Source organism: Scyliorhinus torazame, chromosome 6 (genome assembly GCF_047496885.1).
Source record: "Scyliorhinus torazame isolate Kashiwa2021f chromosome 6, sScyTor2.1, whole genome shotgun sequence".
NCBI classification, from domain to species: Eukaryota; Metazoa; Chordata; class Chondrichthyes; order Carcharhiniformes; family Scyliorhinidae; genus Scyliorhinus; species Scyliorhinus torazame.
The window spans coordinates 72,889,631-72,912,934 of record NC_092712.1 but is presented as its reverse complement, the minus strand read 5'-3'; the positions used below and the strand labels follow the sequence as shown (position 1 = coordinate 72,912,934).

The following is a 23,304-nucleotide window of genomic DNA, read 5'->3' as shown; positions in this document are numbered from 1 at the left end:
ACCAAAATTGGCACACTGCATGCAGTTTCAGTCTTCACATCATAGAAAGCAAATTGAGACAGAATGTGGACAGTGCACATTCATTAGAACACTGCCTGATGGGAGAAATACAAAGAAAGACTTGAGAAATTGTGGTTGTTTTTATTAGAGCGGGGACAATTAAGGGAAAGTAGGTTGAAACAGCCCATTTCCAGAGGTTGAGTGACCTAGAATAAGAGGGCATAAATATAAAAATGAAGCTTTGGGACAGAGAGCAAGATTTTTCTTTTACACAGAGGGTTTTGGGGCTGTCAGCATCTAAAATGAATGGATCATTAGTCAAAGGATTAAAGGAAATGGAGATATAAGAGCAAGAGGGGCATAGATGAGCAAGAGGGGCAGTCCAAAGCTGTGCAGGTTAGGTAGATTGGCCATGCTAAATTGCTCTTAGTGTCCACAATTGCCCTTAGTGTTGGGTAGTGTTACTGTGTTATGGGGATAGGGTGGAGGTGTGGGCTTGGGTAGGGTGCTCCTACCAAGAGCAGGTGCAGGCTCGATAGGCCAAATGGCCTCCTTCTGCAGTGTAAATTCTATGATTCTATGATATGGGGTTCAGGCTTTTGCATATAAGGAGGATAAACAGCAACATGGAATGGTTAAACTGAACAACTTGTTTGTGTTATAATTTTTATGCACTATTTTGGATTGGGAACCATAGTTAGAGAATACAAACACAATACAAGCCCCCACTCCCCCGACAGCTTCTTACAGCCTGCCCCCAAAATAGAACATGCCCAACAGATCTTCGGCAAAAACAATTGATGCATACTGATAACCTTCTTTGTGTTCTATGTACACAATGTGCTGTACTTTTTAATTGAGTAATATTTGTGACTTGTTTTTTTTTAGACAAATGACCATGGAATCAGTAATGGAATCCCATCAAGATGGCAGTGTAACAGATTCTGCGACAGATAGTGAATCTATCCAGTTACAAGCTCAGAATTCTCAGACTCAAATTCCCACCATGGCGCAGGTAATTCTGTAATAGTTGCTGCACCTAAAAAGAAGATTGAATTCTATTACTTTTTGGATGTGACGTTGTACATATCGAAGGTAATCCTGTTTTGATGGCAAATATGGAATTTATCCAGGTAATGAGAAAGACAATGTAATGAACAAGAGTCAATATATTAGAATTTCAGAAAATGGATTGACTCTATCTCCTTTTTGACTTTTGTCACTTTTCTTCTCCCACACCAAACCTCTGAAGACCCTATTTTGTTCCATTACTTCAGTTCTCGCTTTATTTCACTTCTCACTCTAATGTTTTTGACTCTGTCTTGAATGTCTAGGAAGTACCCTGGCTAATGAGATGAGCAGTTATGGTGGTAAGCACTCTGGATAGATGGATGGAGAAACACGCTGCCACACTAGGATCTACTTTGGGAGGGCTGAAAAGCATTTGTACTGAATGGGTGGATGTTCTTAGTAGCTCTGAGGTCAGACAGGCAAGTGCATGGAAAAAGTGCATGGGCAAATAAATACTAGAATTGGAACAGAGCAGAGACCTAGAAGGGTTGAAAGACTGGAAGGGTTGCAAGAACTAGGGGGACAAGGTGATAGAAGGATTTTAACAGAAGGTTGTGATATTAAATTTGAGGTGTTGTAAGGGCCCCCGATCAGGGAGGTGAAGAGGAAGTGGGAAGAGGAGCTGGGAGGAGAGTTGGAAATTGCACTGTGGGAAAAAGCTTGAAGAGGTTGTTCATCCTCGTTGTGTGCCAGACTTAGCTTGATCCAGTTCAAGGTGGTCCACAGGGCCCATATGACGTTAGCCTGGATGAGCAAGTTCTTTGTGGAGGTGGAGAACAGATTTGGGCGGTGTGAGGGTAGCCCGGCGAACCATGTACATATGTTTTGGGTATGTCCAAAATTGAGGGGATTCTGGCAGGGATTTGCGGACGTTATGTCAGAAGTCCTGGAAGGGAGGGTAACTCCGAGTCCAGAACTGGCAATATTTGGGGCATCGGAAGATCCGGGGTCCAAGTGGGGGAGGGAGGCCGATGTCCTGGCCTTCTCCCTGGTGGCCCGGAGACGGAATTTGATGGGGTGGAGGGACTCTGAGCCCCCAAAGTCAGGAGTGTGGGTCAGCGACATGGCAGGGTTTCACAGTCTGGAGAAAATCAAGTTCGCTTTGAGAGGATCAATTCAATGGTTCGCCCGGAGATGGCAGCCGTTCATCGATTTCTTTGAGGAAAATTGAACGTCAGCAGTAAGGGGGGGGGGGGGAGGGGAAAAGGTGGGGGGAGGAAAACAGGAGGCATGGCGATGTTAGATGAGGACAGGGAACTTAGTATATGGGTAATTAGGGGATAGGGCGGAGGTAGTAGGGGACGTTGTTTACTGTTTTTTGGGTGTTTTGCGTGTGTCGGCCCGCGCGGTTGTTGAAAAAAATGTTAATGTGTTAAACTGTGAAAATTACAAATGCTTCAATAAAATATTTTCTAAAAAAAAAAATTTGAGGTGTTGCTGGTCTGGAAATCAATGGAGGGAATTGGCTAACAAGTGGGAACTTGAAATACTATGTCAATATGTTCATGTAATTTGTTTAACAAGAAAACACATTCTACTCTGAATGAATGTGGGTATAGGTTGACAAAAACATCATCTCTAGTTGATCAGGCTACAATAAAAATGAAAGGAATTTTATTTTAAACAGAAGTGGTCAAGAATATAAAAACTATGAGACCATGACGAGTATTGTTTTGTGTAAGCCACTAACTTGATCGAGTTTTTCAAGGAAGTGACGAAAATGATTAATGAAGGTAGGCCAGTGGATGTTGTCTATATGGACTTCAGTAAGGGCTTTGACAATGTCTCTAATGGCAGACTGGTACAGAAGGTGAAGTCACATGGGATCAGAGCTGGCTAGACGGATACAGAACTGGCTCACTCATAGAAGACAGAGGGTAGCAGTGGAAGGGTGCTTTTCTGAATGGAGGGCTGTGACTAGTGGTGTTCCACAGGGATCAGTGCCGGGACCGTTGCTGTTTGTAATATATATAAATGATTTGGAGGAAAATGTCAGGTCTGATTAATAAGTTTGCAGATGAAACAAAGGTTGGTGGAAGTGTTGATAGCAACGTGGACTGTCATAGGATACAGCAGGATATAGATCAGTTAGAGAATTTGATGGAGAGATGGCAAATGAAGTTTAATCTGGACAAATGTGAGATAATGCATTTTGGAAGGTCTAATACAGATGGGAAATGTACAGTAAATGGCAGAACCCTTAAGCATATTGACAGGCAGAGGCATCTGGGTGCACAGGTCCACAGGTCACTGAAAGTGGCAACACAGGTGGAGAAGGTAGTCAAGAAGGCATACGGCATGCTTGCCTTCATTGGCTGGGGCACTGAGTATACAAATTGGCAAGTCATGCTGCAGCTGTATAGAACCTTAGTTAGGCCACACTTGGAATATAGTGTTCAATTCTGGTCGCCATACTACCAGAAGGATATGGAGGCTTTGGAGAGGGTACAGAAGAGGTTTACCAGGATGTTGCCTTGTATGGAGGGCATTAGCTATGAGGAGAGGTTGGATAAACTCTGTTTGTTCTCTCTGGAACGACGGAGGTTGAGGGGCAACCTGATAGATGTCTACAAATTCTGAGGGTCATGGACAGAGTGGATAGTCAGAAGGTTTTTCCCAGGGGGAAGAGTCAATTACTAGGGGGCATAGGTTTAAGGTGCGAGGGGCAAAGTTTAGAGGAGATGTGTTCGGAAGGCTTTTTTACACAGAGGGTAGTGGGTGCCTGGAACTCTCTGCCGGAGGAGGTGGTGGAAGCAGGTATGATAGTGACGTTTAAGGGGTGTCTTGATAAATAGAACATACAGTGCAGAAGGAGGCCATTCGGCCCATCGAGTCTGCACCGACCCACTTAAGCCCTCACTTCCACCCTATCCCCGTAACCCAATAACCCCTCCTAACCTTTTGGACACTAAGGGCAATTTAGCATGGCCAATCCACCGTACCTGCACGTCTTTGGACTGTGGGAGGAAACCGGAGCTCCCGGAGGAAACCCATGCACACACTGGGAGAACGTGTAGACTTCACACAGACAGCGACCCAGCGGGGAATTGAATCTGGGACCCTGGCGCTGTGAAGCCACAGTGCTAGCTACTTGTGCTACCGTGTTACCGTATTCAATACATGTGTAGGATGGGAATAGAGGGATACGTGTGCCATAAGTGTAGAAGGTTTTAGGTTAGGCGGGCAGCATGTGGACGGGCACAGGAAGGGCCTGTTACTGTGCTGTATTTTTCTTTGTTCTTTGTACTGTTATGGGTCCGGATTGACAGAACCCCAAAGTGTTTCATGGAGTTCAACTGACCCACAACTTTTAATAGATTGTGGTGTGGGAAGCACACGGCGTACTCTCCAGGTGTGATACAGCAGAAATGGACAAGTGGTTTTTAGAATAAAACAATGTTTATTCTATGAACTCAAGTTAACCCTTTTAAAACAAATATTGAATATCTTAACACCCATTACTTCAAAGATACCCCCAAAAGACTACAACACTCAATAATCCTTTAAACTGTTCCTTTAAAAATCCAAAAGACTTCAAACCTTCAAAAATAGGAGCACATTAGGTTACATTCAATATATTTATAGTTTCTGGATTGAAATCAATAGACCAGCTCTGTGTTTCTTCATGCAGCTCACAGCAAAACACACAGACACTCCCAGCTGCCTTCTCAAACTGAAACTCAAAAAGCAGAAGTGAGCTCAGCTCCCCCCACCCTCTGACATCACTTCAGTAATATGATCAGCTCCATTTCTTAAAGGTGCATTGCTTAAACATCCATTTCTTAAAGGTACTCTCACATGACACCTCCCCGCCCCACCCCCCGCCCAAGAAAAAAAAAAACCATCAACTTCAAGATGGTTTCATTTTTCACCTTTGCACCATGAATTAAGAAATGCACACAGTTAAAACACTTTACCGGTTCAAAAAAAAACACACGCAAACAGGTATAATAATATAGTCCATTTCCCCCCCCCCCCGTTCTTCTTCCTCCAACCGAAATCCTCCTCGATTGCCAGTCTCTTTGAACAAGACAGTCTCTGCACGATCCATCCATTCCTCTACGCCTCGGCATTTCTCTTTAAAGTTAGATACTTCAGTTCAATCTGATCACAGAGTCCCTTGCAATTCTCCAATACAAGAGCATCGGTTACCACAGCTTTCAGGCAGTCAAATGCATGTTGAAACTCCGCTGTCCATCGAAATTTTTGTTTTACGTTTCTTCAGCAAGTCCATCAGTGGAGCAATCACGCTACAAAACTCTTGCACAAATGTTCGATCAAATCCACTCATGCCAAGAAATCAAATTATTTCCCGTTGTGTCGAGGGTATCGGAAACTCCCCAATAACTTTCCTTTCCACATCCCGTGGGACCAATCGACCCTGTCCGATTGTATGGCCAAGGAAAGTGACTTGGGCTTTTCCAAATTCACTTTTGGCTAGGTTTATCACCAAACCCGCCTCCTGAAGTCGATCAAGTAACTCCATAAGATGTTTTAAATGTTCTTTCCATGTCTGGCTGAAAACTACCAGATCGTCGATATATACTGTACAATTGGGTAACCCTGAAACAACTGTATTAGTTAACCGTTGAAATGTGGCTGGGGCGTTTTTCATGCCAAATGGCATAACTTTGAATTGGTGTATACCATCTGGAGTCACAAAAGCTGAAATCTCCTTTGCCCTTTCGGATAAAGGTACCTGCCAGTAACCTTTAAGTAAATCCAATTTGGAAATAAAAGCTGATTGTCCCACTTTCTCAATGCAATCCTCCAAACGTGGGATAGGATAAGAGTCCGTTCTTGTAACTGCATTCATCTTCCTATAGTCCACACACAACCATTGGGTACCGTCTGGTTTAGGTGCCATCACTATGGGTGAGCTCCATTGGCTGCAACCCACTTCAATTATGCCATTTTTAAGCATACCCTCAATCTCTTTGTTAACCTGTGCCAATTTTAAAGGATTAAGTCTATATGGATGTTGTTTGATAGGAACAGCACAGCATTTCCCACATCTACATCATGTACAGCCATTTTAGTACTTCCCAATTTATTTCTACAAACTTGCCCATGTGATATCAATAACTCTTTCAGGTCAGTTTGTTTTTCCTCTGGAAGGTAACTTAACAATTTATCCCAATTTTTAAGAACATCCTCATTTTCCAATTTAATTTGAGGTATGTCAAATTCACAGTCATCTGGATTTGGTTCGTCACTTTGAGTTAGAATCATTAAAACCTCTGTTTTCTCTCCTTCCCTTTCAAAGTACCTTTTAAGCATAGTCACATGACACACTCAGTGAGTCTTCCTTCTATCTGGTGTTTTTACCACATAATTCACATCACTTAATTTCCTTTCAATCTGATATGGTCCACAAAACATAGCTTTTAAAGGCTCCCCTACCACTGGTAACACTAAAACTTAATCTCCACTGGTAAAACTCCAAACGTTGGATTTCTAGTCCGCTACCCGTTTCATCGCATTTTGCGCCGCTTTCAAATGTTGTCTAGCCAATTCACCTGCTCTATTTAATCGTTCCCTAAAATTTGACACATAATCCAATAGTGTAATTTCCGATTTCTCACCCACCAATTTTTCTTTAATCAATTTAAGTGGTCCTCTTACCTCATGACCAAAAATTAGTTCAAAAGGACTAAATTTGGTTGACTCATTAGGTGCATCCCTTATTGCAAAAGTACGAATGGAATTCCTTTATCCCAATCCTCTGGATAATCTTGACAATAAGACCTCAACATTGTCTTTAATGTCTGATGCCACCTTTCTAACGCTCCCTGCGATTCTGGATGGTACGCAGTTGATTTAAATTGTTTTATTCCTAAGCTATCCATAACTTCTTGGAATAACTTTGAGGTCAAATTTGACCCTTGATCCGATTGAATTTCTGTGGGTAGTCCATATCTAGTAAAGAATTTAAGTAACTCCTCCACAATCTTTTTAGCTGTAATATTACGTACTGGAACGTACATCCATTATAGTCAAAAGATATTGATTCCCACTTTTTGTTTTAGGACGTGGTCCGACACAATCAATGAGGACCCTTGTAAAAGGTTCCTCAAATGCTGGAATGGGTATTAAGGGTGCTGGTTTTATCACTGTTTGAGGTTTCCCTATCACTTGACATGTGTGACATGATTGACAAAATTTAACTACATCTTTATGTCGTCCAGGCCAATAAATATGTTTCTGGATTTTAGCTTGAGTTTTCCTTATTCCCAAATGACCTCCCACTGGAACTCATGTGCAACTCGCAACACCTTCTTTCTACCCTACCGGCAATACTACTTGATGAACTTCTGCCCACTTTTCATCCGCCTGCATATGTACAGGTCTCCATTTTCTCATCAAGACATCACTTTTACGGTAATAACACTCTGATATACTCTCAGATTCCTCTTCCGTATATGCTTTCTGATACATCTGTTTTATTTCTACATCTTTCTGTTGTAACTCCGCCAATTTTCCTGAACTAAAATCATCCGCCTCATCCTCCACCTGTTCTTGTTCTTTTTCAACTATTTGATCAAAAATCGTTTCTGATAATTGCACTTCCACTTCATCTTCACTCTTTGATTTCTCCTCTTGTCTTAACCTGTGACTTTGCGACCTTGTTACTACACAATCTGGAAAAATCCCAGGATATTCGTCCTTCAACACTTCAGTTGTCTGATTTTCCACTGGCTTATCAACCACAGTAGGCATCACTCCCACCTGCGATCCAGCTATATCATTACCCCAGATAAACTGTATTCCTGGACAAGATAGTTTCTCTATTACGCCTACTACCACTTCACCACTCTTCACTGGACTTTCCAACCTTACCTTATATAATGGAACGCTACTCCTCTCACCCTGAATTCCACATATTACTCCCTTTTCTGGCAACATTCTTCCCAAACTACATAATTCCTCATCTCCTGTATCTCTTAAAATTGTGACTTCTTTACCTGCTCCTCCTGATACACATGAGTAAACTTTACCCACAGAAATAAATTCTTGAAAGACATCTGGCACCTTCTTATCAATTACTTCTTGAACAGGCTGTACAATTGTTTGCATCTCCTTCGCTTCCCTTGGGCTTTCATTTACCACTCTTAACAAACCCCACTGTTTTACCACATCAGCCTTCCCAGTGCGTTTCTTCAGCCACCAACACTGTGACTTTACATGGCCTAGTTTATTACAGTGAAAACATTTGAAACTTTTCATTTCTCTTCCACCCTCCTGGATTTCTTTTTTAATCTGCGGTACACTCTCTTTATTATCTCCCATCAGATCACCTTTACCTTTACCACTTGAGTATTTCTCGGAAACCAAGCCTTGATTTATGAACTAATTCATAGTCATCTGCCATTTCTGCTGCTAATCTCGCAGTTTTAACCCTCTGCTCTTCCACATGAGTTCTCACTACATCAGGAATTGAATTTTTAAACTCCTCCAAAAGTATAATTTCTCTGAGAGCTTCATATGTTTGGTGTATTTTCAAAGCCCTTCTCCACCTATCAAAATTACTATGTTTGAGCTTTCAAACTCCATGTATGTTTGACCAAATTCTTTCCTTAAATTTCTAAACCTTTGTCTGTAAGCTTCAGGCACTAGCTCATATGCACCGAAGATGGATTTTATCACCTCCTTATACGTTTCAGATACCTCCTCTGGTAGTGATGCAAACACTTCACTAGCTCTACCTACCAGCTTTGTTTGAATCAGTAATACCCACATGTCCTGTGGCCATTTCATTTGTTTAGCTACCTTCTCAAATGAAATGAAAAATGCTTCTACCTCCTTCTCGTCAAACCTTGGCAATGCTTGGACGTATGTAAATAGATCCCCATCACGTCTTCGACTATGACACTCTGTCTCATTATCCTTATCTATCTCTTCCAACTGTACGTGTCCCTTTGCGTCTGCCAATTTTAACTGATTTTCATGTTTCATAGCCATTTTATGAAGTTCAAACTCTCTTTTTCCCTTTCCTCTCTATCTCTTTCTGGTCACCCTGCACCATGAAGCAGCCCCCCACGCCCAAATTGCCTGGGTGCATTCCAATCACTCTTTGATGTGGTTGATATTGGAGCTGGATTTCCTGAGATGAGACCCCTTTAAAACCGGATAGCTAGGATTGAGGATTGAAACTAATCATAGAAAGTATACCCAGTAATCATTATTAACCATTAAACATGTAGTCTTAGAACATAGCAGTAACAAGCATTTAAACTCTTCTAACAGCAGTAGCCGCAAAGTATGATGGCATTTAAGCCAGCTATCTTGCCCATGTTCTTAAGACAGACAGAATCAGACAGAAATAATGTGGTCAGCAATAATATAGCCAGCTCAATAAGCAGTTCTTATCAGTAGCCCCAACATCCTGTGCTCAGACATACCAGAACCAGCTTTAACATCCTGCGGCCAGACAAACAATGATACAAGCTGGAACCACTGAGATGAGGGAAAATGGGAGTTGGCGAGAACAAGAGGTAGCGATACAAGCATCCTGGAAAGCAACAGGTGGCCACGGAACAGGATGGGGTTAAATCATGAGCTGATCACACAGTCACCATGCTGCCTAAAGTAAAATTCATTGGTCAAGGTAAAATTGACAGCTACAAGGATTGGATCGAGTCCAACTGGGGTGGGCTCCTGATTTTTGGAAATTGTATCACTGTTGCATCTGAAACACTGTAAAGTAGAGTGGTTTTGGCATTTATCCAAATCACTCTCCCTCGTTGATGTTACCGCAGGTCTTTGTGTTTAACTGAGCCTAACTAAGAGGGAGCCTAGTTAATAATGGGGTCAGCAATAATATAGCCAGCTCAATATTCAGTCCCTGAAAATGCTCTTACAGCTGTTTGTAAACATTGTGGTTTCAGCACTTACAGTCATTCATCCATGAAGGGAGAACAATGAATGAAGGCTGCACTTTTTGGGGGAACCTATCAATCATAGCCCACTACTAGAAATGAATGAATGGCTTGCAGCTAATGGATCTGAAGGGTTTAAACATAGGTAACAATTGTTCTTCTTCCAGGAATGGACAGGTGGAACTTTTAGGTATGTGTTACCTGGAATTTTGTCCACTACCCCTGTCTGGACTGCTCTCTAGCTTTCAGCGGGGTCTCTTTAGTTCAGGGGTCTCTGTGGGGTGTCCCTTTAGTTAGGAAGTCCTGGGGTGCCCCTTCAATTAGGGGGGGGCGGTCCTTTAGCTAGGAGGTTTCTACGGGAGTTCCTTGAGTTCGGAGGTCTGGGGGGGGGGGGCGGGGGGAGGAGGGTCTCCCTATTAAGGGGATCACCTGGGATGTTCTCCCGTTTTGGGGTCTCGGGGTGGGAGGGAGAGGGGTGGGCAGGCAGTGCATTGTGGGGGGGGGCGGAGGGTGGCCCTCGGATGAACTTTGGGGGCAACTCCTTTAAGGACTTATCCCCTTCAACCACAGTGAGGTCCACCACATCAGGCTCACATTTCGTGAGACCTGTAGTAATCCCTGCCCACGTGATTCCCGATCCAGGGGACCAGGAGAATCAAGGAGGGCCAGAGAATAGTGTCCCGGGTCTGCTAAATGGATGCAAAGGGTCATTAAGAACTATTTGCATTCATTTACACCAGATTCCTAAATGACCCTCTTATGGACTGACCTGATTAACACTTCACCCCTGTATGCTTCACCGATGCCAGTGTTATCCAGTTACATTGTGTATCTTGTGTTGCCCTATTGTGTATTTTCTTTTATTTCCTTTTCTTTTCATGTACTTAATGATCTGTTGAGCTGCTCGCAGAAAACTACTTTTCATTGTACCTTGGTACACGTGACAATAAACAAATCCAATCCAATTCTGCTAGTGTGGGGCGTGAACCTCGATCCCACTGCCAGTGGGGGGATTGGAGGATCGCATTCGGATCGACCAATGCCGATCCCGATTTTTAGGTTCTCCACTGCGTAGGGGACCCTGCTGCAGGAGGCAGAGAATCCGGGCCATTGTCTTTCCATTGTAGAACCACACAGATAATAATAAAATAACCACTTATTGTCAAAAGTAGGCTTCAATGAAGTTACTGTGAAAAGTTCCTAGTCGCCACATTCCGGCGTCTGTTCGGGGAAGCCGGTACGGGATTTGAACCCGCGCTTCTGGCATCGTTTTGCATTACAAGCCAGCTGTTTAGCCCACTGTTCTAAACCAGTCCCCCCCCAATCATATAAAGGGCAATCAAAAATGCTATAAGTTGTGAAGGATCAGAATGACAGCCCATGGGCTCAAGGTTAAAAAGTAAGAAAAATGCAGCAAAAACTCAAAATAACATGTCATCATAATGTTTGAGGGACACAGAAGATAATTCTCCTGCCCTTCTTCAAAATAGTACTGGGGAATCTTTTACACCAATCCGAGCAGGTGGATGGGGCCTCGGTTTAACGTCTCATGTGAAAACAGCATCTCCAACAGTGCAATATTCCCTCAGTATTGCATTGGAATGTCAGCTTTGACTTTTTGCTCAAGTCTGGAGTGGTTCTTGAAATCAAAGGAAGAAAAGAAGGAACTTTATACATTGTCTTTCCCAACCTCAAGACATCCAAAACACTTTACAGCGAATAAGTTATTTTTTGAAATGTAGTCGCTTCTGCAATATAGGGAAACACAGCAATCAATTTGCATGCACCAAGGTCGCATAAAAAGTGTTAATATCCAGATAATCTGTTTTTGTGATGTGGTTAGAGAAATATTGGTCAGGACAGTGGGGAGATCTCTGCTGTTTCTCTTCAAAATAGTGTCATGAGATATTTGATGCCCACTAATGGAAGGTGGGGCCTAATGAATTCTCTTCGCAATGCACTGGAGTACCACCCTTGTGTTTGAGTCTCTGGAATGGGACTTGAACCTGTGATCGACCAACACGGAGGTGAGAGTGTAACCACTGAACCATGGTTCGTATCTGATTGGCCATGCACATAACTGAAAAAAAGAGCTTCAACAGTCTCTTGAAGAAGATTTACCAGCTTAATAGAAATATTTCCTTCCATTCTCATTTTCTGTCAGTTCTTCCTCACTACCTAAAATGGGGCTTGGTTGCTTGGGCTTGGTTGCGCTCCAGTGCCTAACCGTTCAATTGTGACCTCAAAATGGAGGCTTCAACCTGAGGAAGCATCAGAATGAAGTTCAGAGTCCTGTCCTTGCCCAACATTATGCACATGCATCAGTGGTCACTGTATAGTGATCAGGACCTGACACCCATACAGATTTCCCCTTTAGTTCAGGTGTTAATTGTGGCATCTCTACTGCTGCTGTGGCTAAATTCAATTAACTTAGCACTGATCAAGGATTGAATTATTCCTTGACTGTATGGGGTCTGTTATGTTCTGAGCAGCTGAGTGACGAAGGAACAATCATTGTGTGGTTTTTTTTAAAGTCTGAACTTGGAAATCCCAACTGGTTTGCTTCACAATGTCCTTAACTGGAAAGATTTTCAAAATAATTCCAATTGGTTTTAACAAAAATATATAAAATATGCATTACTATTTGTAGCCTTTGAAGCAAATATGAATATTGAGCAGAAGTGGTGTTAATATTTTAATTTGTGCATTAAAGTATCATGGGAACTGTTCTTCCAAGCGTATGGAATGACGAAGCGTATTGGAACGAATGCTCGTTGTTTAGATTCTTCGAATCCCTGTTGAATTTTCTTTAAAAAAATATATATATTTATTCAAATTTTTAACAGATTTTCAACAAATCCCCCCCCCCAACAAAAGGAAAGAAACAAGAACACAACAATCAAAAATTATACATTGGATTTCCCCCATATACAATAACCCCCCATATGACATTTAAAAACACCAATAGGGAACCCCCCCCCCCCCCCCCCCCCCAAAAGAACCCCCCCTGCCCCCCGCCCTGGGCTGCTGCTGCTGACTTCCTCCTAACGCTCCGCGAGATAGTCTAGGAACGGTTGCCACCGCCTGAGGAACCCCTTCACAGACCCTCGCAAGGCAAACTTTATCCTCTCCAGCTTGATGAACCCTGCCATGTCATTGATCCAAGCTTCCACACTAGGGGGCTTTGCATCTTTCCATAGTAGCAAAATCCTCCGCCGGGCTACCAGGGACACAAAGGCCAGAATACCGGCCTCTTTCGCCTCCTGCACTCCCGGCTCGTCCGTTACCCCAAATAATGCCAACCCCCAGCTCGGCTTGACCCGGGCTTTCACCACCTTGGACATAGTCCTCGCAAAACCCCTCCAAAACCCATCCAGTGCCGGGCACGACCAGAACATATGGACATGATTTGCCGGGCTTCCCGAGCACCTCCCACATCTGTCCTCCACCCCAAAGAACCTACACAACCTCGCCCCTGTCATATGCGCTCTGTGAGTAACTTTGAACTGTATTAGGCTGAGCCTGGCGCAAGAGGAGGAAGAATTAACCCTACTCGGGGCATCAGCCCACGGACCCTCATCTATCTCCTCCCTCAGCTCCTCATCCCACTTGCCCTTTAACTCCTCCACCGAGGACTCCTCCTCTTCCTTCAGCTCCTGGTAAATCGCCAAAACTTTGCCTTCTCCAACCCATATACCCGAAATCACCCTGTCCTGAATCCCCTGTGCTGGGAGCAGCGGGAATTCCCTCACCTGCCGCCTCACAAACGCCCTCACTTGCATGTACCTGAAAGCGTTTCCCGGGGGTAGCCCAAACTTCTCCTCCAGCGCCCCTAGGCTCGCAAACGTCCCATCGATGAACAGGTCCTCCATTCTTCTAATCCCTGCCCGATGCCAGCTCCGAAACCCCCCATCCATTCTTCCCGGGACGAACCGATGATTCTCCCGAATCGGGGACCAAACCGAGGCTTCCACCTCGCCCCTGTGTCGCCTCCACTGCCCCCAGATCTTCAGCGTCGCCGCCACCACCGGACACGTGGATTACCTTGTCGGCGAGAGCGGCAGCGGTGCCGTCACCAGCACCCTCAGGCTCGTGCCCACACAGGACGCCATCTCTAGCCTCTTCCACGCCGCCCCCTCTCCCTCCATTACCCACTTACGGATCATCGCCACATTGGCTGCCCAATAATAGCCGCACAAATTCGGCAGCGCCAGCCCCCCCCCTGTCCCTGCTATGCTCCAGAAACATTCTCTTCACCCTTGGGGTCTTATTCGCCCACACAAAACCCATGATGCTCCTACTCACCCGTTTGAAAAAGGCCTTGGGGATCATAATGGGAAGGCACTGGAACACAAAGAGAAACCTCGGGAGGACCGTCATTTTTACCGACTGCACCCTACCCGCTAGCGAGAGTGGCAGCATATCCCATCTTTTAAAATCCTCCTCCATCTGCTCCACCAACTGCATCAAATTGAGCCTGTGCAGGGCCCTCCAACTCCTAGCCACTTGGATCCCTAGATACCGAAAGCTCCTTTCCGCCCTCTTCAGCGGTAGCTCGTCTATCCCCCTTCCCTGGTCTCCTGAATGCACCACAAAGAGCTCACTCTTCCCTACGTTGAGTTTATACCCCGAAAAGTCCCCAAACTCCCTTAGGATCCGCATGACCTCCGCCATCCCCTCCCTGTTGAATTTTCATGGATTGCACTTGCTCAATTCACTTGCCGAGAGGTGTACAAATAGGATTACAATCACAATTGATCTGTGCCCCTTAAGCAGTTGATTTTACGGAAATCGAGTTTAGTGGATCAAGTTTGTGAGAAATTAATACATGTAGATTCATAATTTGTAACCCCATAGAGATGAGGATAGCAGGTATAGCTACTACCTGATGCTTGACTGTCCTGTGACAGAGCTGTGTCAGTGCAAAGTCAGTTGAGACTGCTTTGTAACCAAAGACAGCTTTTTGGTACTTAAGCTTGGCACATGAACTGCTCTTAAATAATTAAAAGACACAATTGTTCTCAGAAATTGTCACTGTATTTAAAATATATTAAAGAAATAGCTGCGATTATATATGATGTTAGGTTGAGGAATTAAAACTATCCAGAACTTGGGTAAACATTTCTCTCAGTGGTGCCATGGGATCTTTAATGTCCACACAAGCAGGTAGACAGAAGCTTAGTTTAAAGTCTCTGCTGAAAGATGGTACCCAAAGCAGTTTAGAACCTCCTCGGCACTGCACTTAAGTACAAAGCTGCATTATATACTCAAGTTCTGGAGTAGGGCTTGAAACATGACCTAACTCTGAGCTGAGAATGTTCTAATTGAAGGCTGATGCTTATTGAGCGTGTAATGCCCAGAGTTTGGGACAGACTTGTCCCCGACTCTGTATTTTCATGTCACAGAATTTGGTACAGGTTGGTGCAGAAACTAGCTTTTAAGTGCTGCAGACGTCTAGGTACCCTATTCAAAATTTGCTTCAACAATTGATCAGCTTTGTTGCTAACAGATTCATAGGCAGTCACACCTGTCAGAGTAAGTAGTTTAAATCCTGCCAGTGGCCATGGACAGCAGGGTGTGACTGCAAGTCAGGCAGGTAAAGGGAACTAGCAGTCAGGAACTCAGGAGCCTCAGCCCTTGACCCTGTCCAACAGGTATGAGGCACTTGCTCCCTGTGTGGATGGCGAACAGGGCTGCAGGAAGGATGAGTCAGCTGACCAAGGCACCATGGTTCAGCAGGCCATTCAAGGGGAGGGAGTAAATAGGCAAGTTGTAGTTGTAGGGGATTCTATTATCGGGGATAGATAGTATCCTTTGTGAGCAGGATAAAGAGTCCCGCATGGTATGTTGCCTGCCCGGTGCTAGGGTGCGGGACATCTCTGACCGGCTTGAAAGGATACTGGAGAGGGGGGGGGAGGATCCAGTTGTTGTGGTCCATGTCGGTACCAACAACATAGGCAAGTCTAGGAAAGAGGACCTGTTTAGAGATTATAAAGAGCTAGGATTCAAATTAAAAAACAGGTCCTCAAGGGTCATAATCTCTGGACTACTGCCCAAACCACGTGCAAATTGGCATAGGGAGGCAAGAATAAGGGAAGTTAACACGTGGCTGAAAGAGTGGTGTGGGAAAGAGGGGTTTCTTTTCATGGGACACTGGCATCAGTTTTGGGACAGGGGGCACCTATACCGTTGGGATGGTCTCCACCTGAACCGAGCTGGGACCAGTGTTCTGGCGAAAAGAGTAAATAGGGTGGTCAATAGGACTTTAAACTAGAGATTGGGGGGGGGGGGGGGGAAAGGGAAAGTCAGGGAACCAAGAGGTGAAGTAATCAGTGGGAAGCATAGCTGCTTAGGAATACAAAAAAGCACGAAAAGACAGAACTCAGGAGAGGTTACGATAGTCCCCATCCCACAAAATGTGTCACAGTGTATGGAAAGACTCAGTAAACCAAGGTCCACCACACTAAGAAAACAAAAAGGGACGGTCAATAGAGAATTAAAGATGCTATATTTAAATGCGCGCAGTGTACGGAACAAGGTAGATGAGCTTGTGGCCCAGATTGTGACTGGCAGGTATGATGTGGTAGGCATCACAGAGACGTGGTTGCAGGGGGTTCAGCACTGGCATTTAAACATCCAGGGATTCACAACCTATCGAAAAGACAGAGAGGTAGGCAGAGGGGGCGGGGTTGCCTTGTTAATTAGGAATGAAATTAAATCAATAGCACGACATAGGGTCAGATGATGTGGAGTCTGTGTGGGTAGAGTTGAGGAACCACAAAGGCAAAAAAAACATAACGGGAGTTATGTACAGGCCTCCTAACAATGGTCAGGACCAGGGGCACAAAATGCACCACGAAATAGAAAGTGCATGTCAGAAAGGCAAGGTCACAGTGATCATGGGGGACTTCAACATGCAGGTGGACTGGGTAAATAATGCTGCCAGTGGACTCAAGGAAAGGGAATTCATTGAATGTTTACAGGAGGGCTTTTTGGAACAACTTATGATGGAGCCCACGAGGGAACAGGCCATTCTGGACTTAGTGTTATGTAATGAGCCAGACTTGATTAAAGATCTTAAAGTAAGGGAACACTTAGGAGGCAGTGATCATAATATGGTCGAATTCAATCTCCAATTTGAAAGAAAGAAGGTAGAATCAGATGTAAAGGTGTTACAGTTAAATAAAGGTAACTAGAGGGGCATGAGGGCGGAACTGACGAAAATCGACTGGGAGCAGAGCCTAGTGGGAAAGACAGTAGAACAGCAATGGCAGGAGTTTCTGGGAGTAATTGAGGACACAGTACAGAGGTTCATCCCAAAGAAAAGAAAGGTTATCAGAGGGGGCATTAGGCAGCCATGGCTGACAAAGGAAGTTAGGGAATGCCTCAAAGCAAAAGAGAATGCCTATAATGTGGCAAAGAGTAGTGGAAAGTCAGAAGATTGGGAAGGCTACAAAAACAAACAGAGGATAACAAAGAGAGAAATAAGGAAAGAGAGGATCAAATATGAAAGTAGGCTAGCCTGTAACATTAGGAATGATAGTAAAAGTTTCTTTAAATACATTAAAAACAAACGGGAGGCAAAAGTAGACATTGGGCCGCTCCAAAATGACGCTGGTAATCTAGTGATGGGAGACAAGGAAATAGCTGAGGAACTAAATAAGTACTTTGCGTCAGCCTTCACAGTAGAAGACATGAGTAATATCCCAACAATTCAGGAGAGTCAGGGGGCAGAGTTGAATATGGTAGCCATCACAAAGGAGAAAGTGCTAGAGAAACTAAGAGGTCTAAAAATTGATAAATCTCCGGGCCCAGATGGGCTACATCCTAGAGTTCTAAAGGAGATAGCTGAAGAAATAGTGGAGGCGTTAGTTATGATCTTTCAAAAGTCACTGGAGTCAGGGAAAGTCCCAGAGGATTGGAAAATCGCTGTTGTAACCCCCCTGTTCAAGAAGGGAACAAGGAAAAAGATGGAAAATTATAGGCCAATTAGCCTAACCTCGGTTGTTGGAAAGATTCTAGAATCCATTGTTAAGGATGAGATTTTTAAATTCTTGGAAGTGCAGGGTCGGATTAGGACAAGTCAGCAAGGATTTAGTAAGGGGAGGTTGTGCCTGACAAACCTGTTAGAGTTCTTTGAAGGGATAACAAATAGGTTAGACCAAGGAGAGCCAATGGATGTTATCTATCTTGACTTCCAAAAGGCCTTTGATAAGGTGCCTCACGGGAGACTGCTGAGTAAAATAAGGGCCCATGGTATTCAAGGCAAGGTACTAACATGGATTGATGATTGGCTGTCAGGCAGAAGGCAGAGAGTTGGGATAAAAGGTTCTTTTTCGGAATGGCAACCGGTGACGAGTGGTGTCCCGCAGGGTTCAGTGTTGGGGCCACAGCTGTTCTCTTTATATATTAACGATCTAGATGACGGGACTGGGGGCATTCTGGCTAAGTTTGCCGATGATACAAAGCTAGGTGGAGGGGCAGGTAGTATGGAGGAGGTGGGGAGGCTGCAGAAAGATTTAGACAGTTTAGGAGAGTGGTCCAAGAAATGGCTGATGAAATTCAACGTGGGCAAGTGCGAGGTCTTGCACTTTGGAGAAAAGAATAGAGGCATGGACTATTTTCTAAACGGTGACAAAATTCATAATGCTGAAGTGCAAAGGGATATGGGAGTCCTAGTCCAGGATTCTCTAAAGGTAAACTTGCAGGTTGAGTCCGTAACTAAGAAAGCAAATGCAATGTTGTCATTTATCTCATGAGGCTTGGAATATAAAAGCAGGGATGTACTTCTGAAGCTTTATAAAGCATTAGTTAGGTCCCATTTAGAATACTGTGAGCAATTATGGGCCCCACACCTCAGGAAGGACATACTGGCACTGGAGCAGGTCCAGCGGAGATTCACACGGATGATCCCAGGAATGGTCGGCCTAACATACGATGAACGTCTGAGGATCCTGGGATTATATTCATTAGAGTTTAGGAGGTTGAGGGGAGATCTAATATAAACTTCCAAGATAATGAATGGCTTAGATAGGGTGGATGTAGGGAAGTTGTTTCCATTAGCAGGGGAGACTAGGACCCAGGGGCACAGCCTTAGAATAAAAGGGAGTCACTTTAGAACAGAGATGAGGAGAAATTTCTTCAGCCAGAGAGTGGTGGGTCTGTGGAATTCATTGCCACAGAGGGCGGTGGAGGCCGGGACGTTGAGTGTCTTTAAGACAGAAGTTGATAAATTCTTGACTTCTCGAGGAATTAAGGGCTATGGAGAGAGCGGGTAAATGGAGTTGAAATCAGCCATGATTGAATGGTGGAGTGGACTCGATGGGCCGAATGGCCTTACTTCCGCTCCTATGTCTTATGGTCTTATAACAGCTGAACACTTTCAGTACCAGATGCAGTGCACACCATTTTGGTAAAAAGCATATCTATCACTAACTAGATCAACACTCTTCAACTGAATCCAACGTAAATTAAGGTACAAAATATTCATGAGTGATTGGAGGAAATCTGATCCTGAAAGATTCCCGAAACATAATGCCATTTAGTAACAGAAATCAATGCACCAAGGGCAGGTCAGAGCAAATGTGACTCACAACGTAGAGGTCAAAGATTTAAAAAAAAAATTTAGGGTACCCAATTATATATTTTTTCCAATTAAGAGGCAATTTAGCGTGGCCAATCCACCTAACCTGCATATCTTTTGGGTTGTGGGGGTGAAACCCACGCAGACACGGGGAGAATGTGCAAACACCACACGCCAGTCACCCAGGGCCGGGATTCGACCCCGGGTCCTCAGCGCCGCAGTCCCAGTGCTAACCAGTGCAGCACCGTGCTGCCCCGAGGTCAAAGATAACTGACAGTTCTCCAGCCTGTCATCAAGTGGCAACACGAGCCCCAGCGTTCCTACACCCACCATATGCAACTCGTGGGCGCCGCCATTTTCGTCCCCTCAGACCACATGCAGCCCGTGGGCGCCGCCATCTTCCTGCCGACCATGTGCGGCCATCTTTAACGCCGCCCGCCATGTGCGCCCCGTGGGCGCTGCCATCTTCGGTGCCATTTAGGACGGCACCCCAGGACCCCTGCTCGTCGGGAACTTCGTCTGGCCGTTCATCACCTGCCACCAACGCCGACCAGCCCGGGGCCTACCAGTACCAGCCGCAGCTCGACTCCATCACGCTTGACCAGTCCCGGCTTCACAACCTCGCAACCGCGACGACGAAGGTGAAAGTCGATGGGCACAAGACTTCCTGCCTTCTTGACTCCGGGAGCACGGAAAGCTTCATCCACCCCTCTACGGTAAGGCGCTGCTCACTCGTGGTACACCCCATTACCCAGAGAGCCTCCCTGGCCTCTGGATCCCATTTCGTGGAAATCCGGGGGTACTACATCGCCACCCTCACCGTCCAGGGCATAGAGTTCAGCAACTTCCGACTCTACGTCCTCCCCAACCTCTGCGCTGCCCTGTTACTCGGCCTGGACTTCCACTGCAACCTCCAAAGCCTAACTCTAAAATTCGGCAGACCCCTACCACCCCTCACCGTATGCAGCCTCACGACCCTTAAGGTTGACCCACCTTCCTTGTTTGCAAACCTCACCCCGGATTACAAACCCGTCGCCACTCGGAGCAGACGGTACAGTGCCCAGGACAGGACCTTCATCAGGTCGGAAGTCCAGCGGCTACTGCGGGAAGGCATCATTGAGGTCAGCATCAGCCCCTGGAGAGCCCAAATGGTAGTAGTTAAGACTGGGGAGAAACACAGGATGCTCATTGACTACAGTCAGACCACCAATCGGTACACGCAGCTCGACGCATACCTCCTCCCACGCATATCTGATATGGTCAATCAGATTGCACAGTACCGGGTCTTTTCTACAGTGGACCTGAAAGCTGCCTACCACCAGCTCCCCATCCGCAAGGCGGACCGCCAATACACTGCGTTCGAAGCAGATGGTCGCCTTTACCATTTCCTTTGGATTCCTTTCAGCGTCACTAACGGGGTCTCGGTCTTCCAACGTGAGATGGAGCGAATGGTTGACCGGTACAGACTGCGGGCCACCTTCCCGTACCGAGATAACGTCACCATCTGCGGCCATGACCAGCAGGACCACGACGCTAACCTTCTCAAATTTCTCCACACCGCCAAACTCCTTAACCTCACGTACAATAAGGAGAAGTGCATATTCTGCACCAACCGCTTAGCCATCCTTGGCTATGTTGTGGAAAATGGAGTTCTAGGGCCCGACCCCGACCGCATGCGCCCCCTCCCCCACTGCCCCAAGGCCCAAGGCCCTGAAAAGCTGCCTGGGGTTTTCTCCTATTATGCCCAGTGGGTCCCTAACTATGCGGACAAGGCCCGCCCACTCATCCACTCCAGTTTTCCCCCTGACGGCTGATTCCCACCAGGCCTTCAACCGCATCAAGGCAGACATCGCCAAGGCCACGATGCACGCGGTCGACGAGTCCCTCCCTTTTCAGGTCGAGAGCGATGCATCGGACGTGGCTCTGGCCGCCACCCTCAACCAGGCAGGCAGGCCCGTGGCATTCTTTTCCCGCACTCTCCATGCCTCCGAAATTCGGCACTCCTCTGTCGAAAAGGACGCCCAAGCCATCGTGGAAGCTGTGCGGCATTGGCGGCATTACCTGGCCAGCAGGAGATTCACTCTCCTCACTGACCAACGGTCGGTTGCCTTCATGTTCAATAATACACAGCGGGGCAAGATCAAATATGATAAAATCTTAAGGTGGAGGATCAAGCTCTCCACCTACAATGACGAGATTTTGTATTGCCCCGGGAAGCTCAACGAGCCCCCCGGTGCCCTATCCCGAGGTACATGTGCCAGAGCACAAGTGGACTGACTCCGGGCCCTACACGATGGTCTCTGTCACCCAGGGTTCACCCGGTTCTTTCACTTTATAAAGGCCCGCAACCTGCCCTACTCCATTGCGGAGGTCAGGGCTGTCACCAGAGACTGCCAGGTCTGCGCGGAGTGCAAACCGCACTTCTACCGGCCAGACCATGTGCACCTGGTGAAGGCCTCCCGCCCCTTTGAACGACTCAGCATGGACTTCAAAGGGCCCCTCACCTCCACCGACCGAAACACGTACTTCCCGAACGTGGTCGATGAGTACTCCAATTCCCCTTCGTCAACCCATGCCCCGATATGACGTCTGCCACGGTCATTAAATCACTCAACAGCATCTTCGCCCTGTTCGGTTTCCCCGCTTACGTCCACAGCGACCGGGGATCCTCCTTCATGAGTGATGAGCTGCGTCAGTTCCTGCTCAGCAAGGGCATTGCCTCGAGCGGGATGACCAGCTACAGCTACCAGGGAAACGGGCAGGTGGAGAAGGAGAATGGGACGGTCTGGAAGGCTGTCCTGCTGGCCCTGCGGTCTAAAAATCTCCCGGTCTCCTGCTGGCAGGAGGTCCTCCCCGACGCGTTCCACTCCATCCGATCACTACTCTGCACTGCAACTAATGAAACCCACCCAAGAATGTCTCCTTGCTTTCCCCAGGAAGCCCACCTCCGGGGTATCGCTCCCAACATGGCTGGCAGCTCCTGGACCCGTCCTCCTCCGCAAACACGTGCGGATCTACAAGCGGACCAGTTGGTCGTAAGGGTACAACTACTGCACGCGAACCCGCAGTACGCCTATGTGGCGTAATCCGACAGGCACCAGGACACAGTCTCCCTCCGGGACCTGGCACCAACTGGATCCCCACCCACGGCGCACCACCTGACACCCCCCCCCTCCAATTTCCCCGGCGCCACCCATTCTCCCCCCAGCGCCCCTCACTACAGCCCCTGCCCCAGAACGATCCGTCCTCCCACTGGTCCCACCGGGGATGAAGACGAGGACAACACGCTCCCGGAGTCACAGGCGACCAAGTCGGCGCCCGCATCACCACCGGAACCTAGGCGCTCACAGCGGAGGATCAAGGCACCCGACCGGCTGAATTTGTAAATGTCGCCTGGACTGTAAATATTTCACCAAACTGTAAATTTTTCCACCACCCCCGCTGGACTCTTTTTAACAGGGGGTGAATGTGGTAGTCACCACTGATTGTATAATAGTTGTAACGATGATTATTAGAGGTATTACGGTCAGGCTCCTGTACTATAGGTAAGGGGGTAAATCCCTGCCTGCTGGCTCCGCACAGTAGGTGGAGTATAAATGTGTGTGCACAACCGAGCTGTTGCCATTCTGGTAGCAGCTGCAGGAGGCCACACATCTCTGCTTAATAAAGCTTTGATTATTCTCTACTCTCGTCTCGTAGTAATTGACAGTGCATCAATGACTTCACAACGCCAGGGTCCCAGGTTCGATCCCCAGCTTGGGTTACCGTCTG

The 23,304-nt window shown here is 46.3% G+C and overlaps 1 protein-coding gene across 11 annotated transcripts in view; it reads left to right on the top strand.

Moving 5' to 3' along the window:
- LOC140424835 (cAMP-responsive element modulator) overlaps nucleotides 1–23,304 on the top strand; it is a 197,273-nt gene that overhangs the window by 55,783 nt on the left and 118,186 nt on the right. For all 11 annotated transcript variants that reach the window (XR_011947702.1, XM_072508320.1, XM_072508315.1 and 8 more), the window contains one exon: nucleotides 889–1,015. Coding sequence is in view for 10 of the 11 variants with exons in the window: in XM_072508319.1 (XP_072364420.1) it covers nucleotides 889–1,015 (127 nt within the window). In the remaining variant the exon portion in view is untranslated. The remainder of the gene's footprint in view (nucleotides 1–888; nucleotides 1,016–23,304) is intronic.